The following is an 8,875-nucleotide window of genomic DNA, read 5'->3' as shown; positions in this document are numbered from 1 at the left end:
ACGTGACCGACAGCTGGAGTTTCTCTCCACAGCAGAATCAGGAGAAAGCGCTTCAATAAAAACTGGAAAAAGTTCCACCTGCTGCATTACGAGAAGAGGATTAGAGATTAGGATTAGGATTAGAAACGCCTCAAACATCTGTAGATGAATTTAAACACCTTGGTTTGGACTTTTCCCCACAAAATCCTGAGCGTGAAATCAGAGTCAGGAAACAAATCCGAAATTCTGAGATTCTAGTAACAATTCTTCAGGTAATTTATCCCCAATAAATAATCTTTAAAGAGCTTTTAAAAGGGGAATCAGACAAACTAAGATTTCGTTACACCCACGCTGACTTCAGGAGAGGTGCTGGAGGTTTTTCTTCCCAGAATGTTCAATTCATGACTAACAACCACAATAAAGCCTATAAGAGGAGGGTAAACTGATTCAAACGAACTAAAACAAACATTTTTAGAAGTGAACCTCATGAAAAGAAAAAAGAAGCGTTGAAGTTTTAGTTCCAGGATGTATGAGCTCTGTTTCTTTCTTCTTCTTTGTACAATGTTTACATGTTGTCTATTGATGAAGATCTTGGTCAAAAAAAGTAAAAAAGTAATCAGTCTGATAGATTTTATGTTGTAAATGACATCAAACAGGAAAATCCTAATATTTACTTCAGAGTTGCATCAGGATCAAACTGAAGTTGGTGTTTTATTGGAAGAACTTCCTCCTGCAGCCGGATTCTCTGTCCAGGACTTTTTCTAAACTTGGGTTTTATTTTTTTGATGAAGTGAAGAAAGCAAAGTTATTTTTATAGGTGCGGGTTCTGCTTGTGTTTGTCTCCGTTGAATTCATTCACCACGTGCAGAGCGGAGGCCCCCGTTTCCACGGCAACGGTTCCATTCACAACTCGTCAATTTTGGCATTTATTTCAGAAAGATTTTGCATTTACATTGCAACATTTTGAAAAAGTTGTCTCTTGCCACGGAAACGGCAGAAATGCCGAAAAAGATGTAGTTTCCATGTTGGGCCACTAGTTGGTGCTGTTGTTAGTTTTAGTACTGAAAAAACCCACATCGACACACAGCAGAGAACAATGAGCTCTAAACATGAACACCAGGAGAACACTGACGGTCTCGTGGACAGACCAAGTTGGAGTGTTATTATGCTGACTGTCAAAATAAAACTACGAAGTTGGATTGTTATTACGGTGACTGTCAAAATAAAACTATCAAGTTGGATTGTTATTAAGGTGACTGTCAAAATAAAACCACCAAGTCCAGGAGAACATGGACTGGGAGTCATGACACCACAGAGGAAACCTTGTTCAGATTGGCTCTACTGAGCATGTGCAGAACTACTAGTGACTGGAGCCGTGGTGTCCAGGTCCAGAAGCAGCTTCTCAGAAAAGTTGTATTTTCCTGTTTCCATGGCAACGGAGTCAGAACTTTTTTTTAAAGACGTAGTGCATCAGTGGCTCCGCCCACTGTTTTCCTGTAAAGTTTTGTGAATTCCCTGGAGATCGTTGTCGCGTAAACGAGGCTTAAATCGTCAGTTTAGATCCAAAACACATGAAAACAGGTCCACTGCCAAGAATTTCACTTTCACTCAACATTTTGTTCTAAATCTTTTGACTTCATTTTAAATCTCAAAAAACATTTTTGAATTCTTTTCGAAATAGTTTTTAATCTTCAATCACATTTTCTTTTTTTTAATCAACATTGAAGCTTTATCATCGACAGCACGTTTTCTTTTTTTCTTGAAATTTTCGCTATTTATGCAAAATTATGTCTCGCAATCATTTTGTTTGTTTGTTGTCAATATTTCAGTTTTTACATTTTCTGAAAATAAAAGCATCTTCCTTGTTTCACACTGACCACGCCCACTTATTGAGCTCGAACTAGAAACACTGTTACAACTGACAGATGTCTGAACTTCCTGAAAAGACGCTAAAGCTGCACGGCGTCGCGGCGCCTGCACGACGTCGCGGCGCCTGCACGACGTCGCGGCGCCTGCACGACGTCGCGGCACGACGTCGCGGCACGACGTCGCGGCGCCTGCACGGCGTCGCGGCGCCTGCACGACGTCGCGGCGCCTGCACGACGTCGCGGCACGACGTCGCGGCGCCTGCACGACGTCGCGGCACGACGTCGCGGCGCCTGCACGACGTCGCGGCACGACGTCGCGGCGCCTGCACGACGTCACGGCGCCTACACGACGTCACGGCGTCTGCACGACGTCACGACACCTACACGACGTCGCGGTGCCTGCACGACGTCGCGGCGCCTACACAACGTCACGACGCCCACGACGTCGCGGCGCCTACACGACGTCGCGGCGCCTACACGACGTCACGGCGTCTGCACGACGTCACGACACCTACACGACGTCGCGGTGCCTGCACGACGTCGCGGCGCCTACACGACGTCACGACGCCCACGACGTCGCGGCGCCTACACGACGTCGCGGCGCCTACACGACGTCACGACGCCCACGACGTCGCGGCGCCTACACGACGTCGCGGCGCCTACACGACGTCACGACGCCCACGACGTCGCGGCGCCTACACGACGTCGCGGCGCCTGCTTAATGAATTACAAATAGAAACGTTACAACAGTGGACCTTGTGATGTCAGAATGTTCTGAAGAGACATGCTGATGTCATACATTGGGGCGGGACTAAGGCGAGACATTTTCATTGGTTTTGAAAATTACGTAGCAAGTAATGTGATTACACTACAGGATTACTGCAGGTGGGTTTGGTAATCTGAATCCTTCAGATTGTATTGTATTGTATTATTCTTATTTTTGGATGGTTTCTTAAGATTTCTGCCTGAATATGAGAAAGGAAGTTATTTTGTGGGTTGTTATAGCTTTTATTCTGAAGGACTAACACTTCCTGTCCATGCAAATAAAAAATTGTGTTTCACATATTAAATGTAATCAGATTAATGGATGAGATAATTTTTTATCCTGTTTGTGTATTTTTGTGTTTCCTCGTGCGTCAGCAACGTCGCTGCAGGTACGAGGCCAGAACAAGCGATGTTGGCAGTTTGGAGATTCTTTTATAATTTATAATGAGAACGACAAACGTGAGACGGATTGTAAATTATGTTCTGACAAATTACCGAGAGGAGGAGAAAGATAGATTATAGAACAGCAGCAACTTTATCACCGGCAACTTCATCACCAGCAGAGTTAGCCCCATGTTGCTCGGTGGTTTAACTGCTCAGCACGTAACTCCGAGCCGTGCTACATGCTACATGCTAAAGAGTGTCAGCCTCACACACCAGCGATGCTACATGCTACATGCTAAAGAGTTTCAGCCTCACACACCAGCGATGCTACATGCTAAACATGATTAAAATGACCAATCCTCTCATCACCAGCAGCTCCGTCCCCTCGGTCTCCAAAAGAAGAGAATTAAAACATCATTCAGTGAACTTTATTTTAAACAGTTCAAACTTCCAAAGTGAATTAAAGATTTTTAAAGTGACACTGGACAGGAAGTAAAGTGCCACATGCATCTTGTTCCTGTTTCAATCCACCAGATTGTGGACTCTCACAGATGTGAACCCGACACACAATGTGACCCGAAGGGCCACAAATCTGAAACCTCTACTGGGTTATTTAAGCTTGAATCTCCATTTTTCACTCCCGACATGTTTTGAGGCTGCGATTCATCACCTGTGTGAGTCTCAGCTTGAGATAAATTACTCTTCGTGGTGAACGTTTTATCACATTTTCCACAAGTAAAAGACTTCTCACCTGTGTGAGTTCTCATATGAATTAACAGAGTACTGTTGGTTCTGAAAGATTTATCACACGAGTCACAAGAATAAGGTTTCTCACCTGTGTGAGCTCTCATGTGGACCAGCAAGGACGTCTGTCGACTGAAGGTTTTATTACAAGATTCACAGGAATACGGCTTCTCACATGTGTGGGATCTCATGTGGCCCAACAAAGTGCTCTTATCTCTGAAACACTTCCCACAAGTTTCACAGGGATGAGGATTCTCACCTGTGTGAGTTCTCATGTGAGCCAACAAAGAACTCATGACTCTGAAACTTCTGGCACACAGTTGGCAACCATACGGCTTCTCACCTGTGTGAATCCTCGTATGGGCCAACATATGACTCTGTTGACTGAAACATTTCCCACATGTGTCACAAGAATGTGGCTTCTCACCTGTGTGAGTTCTCATATGGCGCAACAAATTACTCTTATTTCTGAAACGTTTTCCACATGCGTCACAACAATGTGAACTTTCACCTGTGTGAGTTTTCATGTGTTGGAATAAAGTCCGCTTGTCACCGAGACGGACTCCGCAAGTCTCACAAGTGAGCGAGTTCTCAGGTTTGTGTGTCCTCATGTGAGCAGACAAAGAAAAACTGTGTCTGAAGCTTTTGCCACATGTCTGACAGGAACACGGCTTTCCGTCGGTGTGATTCACGACTGTATGTTTTTTCAGTGCCGATGAGTTGATGAACCTTTTTCCGCAGGCGCTGCAGATGAAAGGCTTCTCACCTGTGTGAGTTCTGATGTGGACCAGTAAATTTCTCCGCTCACTGAAGCTTTTTCCACAGGTCTGACACGAGTGTGGCTTCTCATCGTCGTGACTCTTCATGTGGTGCAACAGAGTGCTCTTCACGCTGAAACTCTTGGCACAGGTGTCGCAGGAATACGGCCTCTCACCTGTGTGACTTCTCATGTGGACCATTAAGTTACTCTGCTGACTGAAATTTTTTCCACATGTCTTACAAGAATGTGGCTTCTCACCTGTGTGCGTCCTCAAGTGACGCAACAACGCATTCTTATCTCGGAAGCCTTTGCCACACGTTTCACAAGAACACAAGTTCTCACCTGTGTGAGTTCTCACGTGGACAACCAAATGTCTTTGTTGACTGAAACGTTTGCCACACGTTTTACAGGAGTGTGGCTTCTCACCCGTGTGTGTTTTCATGTGGTACAACAGAGAACTCTTCACCGTGAAGCTTTTGCCACATATTTCACATGTGCACGGCTTCTCACCTGTGTGAGTTCTCACGTGGGCCGACAAGTTACTCTGCTGACTGAAGCTTTTCCCACACGTGCGACAGGAGAATGGCTTCTCACCCGTGTGGACTCTCGTGTGGCGCAGCAGAGCACTGTTGTCTCTGAAACGTTTGCCACAGACCTCACATGAGGACGGATCTTCACCTGTGTGAGTGTTGTGACGGGGACCTTCACCGGGCCTCTTCTTGACGGGGCTTTCCGCGGGCGTTTCGAAGCGCGGCGGCGTCTCATCCGAGTTTTGAATCTGAGAGATGTTCCTGAAGGTCGTTTCTCGGAGGTCAAAGTTCAAACCGTCTTTATCAGTTTCACACCGAATCTCCAACGGCCGAAGGATTCCAGGTTCTTCCTCCTCAAAGTCCATGTTTTCCTCTTTAATTGGAGGATCTAGTTCATATTGTTCTGCTTTGATTGGCAGGTGATCTGGTTCCTCCTCTTCTTCCTCCTCCTCCTCCTCCTCCTCCTCCTCCTCCTCCTCCTCCTCCTCTTTAATCTGCAAGAATTCTGGTTCCATCTGGATGAGATCAGGTTCTTCTTGGTCGTCCGTCATATCCGACCCTTCAGGTTGCTCCTGGTCCACATCGGACACACACTCCTGCTTACAGAGCTGCTCCTCCTCCTCCTCCTCCTCCTCCTCCTCCTCCTCCTCCTCCTCCTCACAGGTGTGACGTCTGTCTGAGGACACAAGAGGAAAGTCACTAATGTGATGCATCACTTTCATAACAGCACAAACAGCAGAATGTCAAACTCATCACTAACATGAAGACTGTTCACACACACACACACACACACACACACACACACACACACACACACACACACACACACACACACACACACACACACACACACACACACACACACACACACACACACACACACACACACACACACACACACACACACACACACACACCTACCTGTAATCCGAGTCTCCTCGGACTGGACGACGCTCTGGAAGCGGCTGATTGGTGGAGACGTTGGTTCCTCTTTGACCTGAGGAGGGTCTGGTGGCCCCACCCCCCTGCTCGAGGGCCCTGAACAAAAAAAGGATGGAGTCTGGCGGAAACTTTGGTGAAGGGGGGGGACACCCGACACCGAACAGACCCCCGGGCCTAGACTCAAACCGGGGATCCAGTCACTGTGAGGTGAGCATATATACCTCCATTGAACCAATCACTCAACTATCAGGAGAACCCTCACTTTCAATGAGCAAAGCTTCTCACCTGTGTGAGACTCTGACAAGAGAGTTAGATTCACATACAAAGGTCTAAAACATCTGGCCCACAAGTCACTTCCATCCTTCCAACATCTGGCCTGAAACTAATGCAGTTTAAAAAAAAAAACTGGTCACTTTTTAATTCAACTTTTTCAGAAGTGTGTTTGCAGTGAACCACTAATGTTCAAACATCTTCTCTTCGGGCTCTTTGGCATGAAAACAGTTTAACTAAATGTTTTTTAAGTCTGCAATTTCCTCACGCCTGAATATTAAATATGATGAGAAAGTAACTTATATAAACAGTACTCGTTACAGTTCCTCATGTTTTTTTTAACAGTACTATTAGTTGTAATCGTGCAGAATAAAGCTGATTACAGTTTTAGGATGTGATGAGTTAAATATTTAAAGAGACTTGAAAATACATTAAAACAATAATGCACCAAAACACTATTTTTCCAAAGAAAATCAGCTTTAATAGCTGAACCTGCGAGGGGTGACACATGTTAAGCTTCCTGAGTGAGATGTAAAAGATATTTGAAGCTTTACTCACCTCTAAAGGTCTGACTCTTCATGGACCCGGAAGAATTTAAAGGACGCACACAGTCACGAAACAGTTCTCACGCGCTTCAAACGTTGATTTTAAACTCATCGGAGCCTCAAACGGACTCGTGGGGATCGAAGCAGCTGCAATATCTCCTGCGAATCACCACAGACTGCTCAGCATGGACGGACGGAGGAGTGGAGAAACGCAGAGGCAGACTGTCTGTGGGAGCTGTGTGGCCGCCATCTTGGATGAGGACACACCTCACTTCCTGGGAGGAAGAATTATAATAACCAGGCCCCGAGGTTTGGTACAAACATGCAGATATGTGATTATGACCCACCATAATTTTCAAAGGATATTAGTTACAGTTCATGTCTGTGTGAACACTGTGAAAATATAGTAAACATATAGCATATTAACAAGTATACTATACTGATACACACACCCATACACTAAATCCAGTGACATATGATTGTTTGTATAAACCCACCTCGGCAGGCGGAAGACCCATCCAAGATGGCGGCCCCGCTGTCACTGAGGAGTGTCCCATCCAAACAGCCTCAAAAGCTCCACACAGCCCCCTACTGTACAGAGGAGGAACTGCAGGCACACGCCGAACATGTCCACCTGTGGATCTCTCTCTTAATAAATAAATATGGAGACTTAAAACTGGTGAATAAACTTTTAATAGGCCAGAATATCACAGTTTGTTCAAAGTTACTGTACAGGTATGAGAAGGGGAAACGAGCAGGACTGTGGTAACATCAGTGGTACAAGGTGTAATAGACCCCGTTTCCATGACAACGTTTCAAGTGAAAACGCATCAATGTTTTTGTTTAAGAAACATTTCACGTTTACACATCAATGTTTTCAAAACGATGTAGTTTCCATGTGGACCACAAGGTGCTATTGTTACTGAAAAAACCACATCCACATACAGCAGAGAACAATGAGGTCTAAACAAGCTGGATTGTTATTATGGTGACTGTCAAAATAAAACCACCAAGTTGGATTGTTATTACGGTGACTGTCAAAATAAAACCACCAAGCTGGATTGTTATTATGGTAACTGTCAAAATAGTGACTGTCAAAATAAAAGTACCAAGTTGGCTTGTTATTACAGTGACTGTCAAAATAAAACCGCCAAGTTTGATTGTTATTACGGTGACTGTCAAAATAAAACTACTAAGTTGGATTGTTATTACGGTGACTGACAAAATAAAACCACCAAGTTGGATTGTTATTACGGTGACTGTCAAAATAAAACTACTAAGTTGGATTGTTATTATGGTGACTGTCAAAATAAAAGTACCAAGTTGGATTGTTATTACAGTGGCTGTCAAAATAAAACTACTAAGTTGGATTGTTATTATGGTGACTGTCAAAATAATAGTACCAAGTTGGATTGTTATTACAGTGGCTGTCAAAATAAAAGTACAAAGTTGGCTTGTTATTACGGTAACTGTCAAAATAAAACTACTAAGTTGGATTGTTATTACGGTGACTGTCAAAATAAAATTACCAAGTTGGATTGTTATTACGGTGACTGTCAAAATAAAACTACTAAGTTGGATTGTTATTACGGTGACTGTCAAAATAAAACCACCAAGTTGGATTGTTATTACGGTGACTGTCAAAATAAAACTACTAAGTTGGATTGTTATTATGGTGACTGTCAAAATAAAAGTACCAAGTTGGATTGTTATTACAGTGGCTGTCAAAATAAAACTACCAAGTTGGATTGTTAATATGGTGACTGTCAAAATAAAGACAGGAGAATCTGGACTAGGAGTCATAACAAGTTCTGATTGGCTCTACTGAGCATGTGCAGAAGAACTAGTTACTATGGCTGTGGTGAGCAGAGGGCAATACTACAACTCTGGATTAACTCTGGTTTTCCGTACTACGACGCTGGTTCACTTCTTCCCAGGATAAATCACCAGGTCTGTTTATCTCCACGAGGGTTGATCTGGAATAATGAGCTTAATAATACTGCTGACGCTGACAGAACTGCAGAACCATGAATTAATGGAAGCAGAACTTCTCCCGTCGTCACGGTGATGAATTAATATTCCAACAGG

The 8,875-nt window shown here is 44.2% G+C and overlaps 1 protein-coding gene across 1 annotated transcript; it reads right to left on the bottom strand.

Annotated features, from left to right (window-relative positions):
* Positions 1–3,408: 3,408 nt before the first annotated feature.
* LOC308121223 (uncharacterized protein) lies at positions 3,409–7,060 on the bottom strand. Its single transcript, XM_080482357.1, has 3 exons — positions 6,801–7,060; positions 5,952–6,068; positions 3,409–5,706 (listed from the first exon to the last, which is right to left on the bottom strand). The coding sequence occupies exons 1-3, from the start codon at positions 6,820–6,822 to the stop codon at positions 3,542–3,544; spliced, it is 2,304 nt and encodes a 767-aa protein (XP_080338483.1). The 5' UTR covers positions 6,823–7,060; the 3' UTR covers positions 3,409–3,541.
* Between the last annotated feature and the right edge of the window lie 1,815 nt (positions 7,061–8,875).

Source organism: Lipophrys pholis, assembly GCF_963383615.2.
Source record: "Lipophrys pholis genome assembly, chromosome: 15".
NCBI classification, from domain to species: domain Eukaryota; kingdom Metazoa; phylum Chordata; class Actinopteri; order Blenniiformes; family Blenniidae; genus Lipophrys; species Lipophrys pholis.
Note: the sequence above shows the minus strand (reverse complement) of the source record. Positions and strands in the feature narration are given on the sequence as shown.

Coding starts and splice junctions, on each gene's coding strand:
- LOC308121223 (XM_080482357.1), bottom strand. CDS start 6,822: ATGAAGAGTCAGACCTTTAGAG. Junction 6,069..6,800: donor GAAGAGTCAGACCTTTAGAG/GTGAGTAAAGCT, acceptor TTTTTTGTTCAG/GGCCCTCGAGCAGGGGGGTG. Junction 5,707..5,951: donor CGAGGAGACTCGGATTACAG/GTAGGTGTGTGT, acceptor TTGTGTCCTCAG/ACAGACGTCACACCTGTGAG.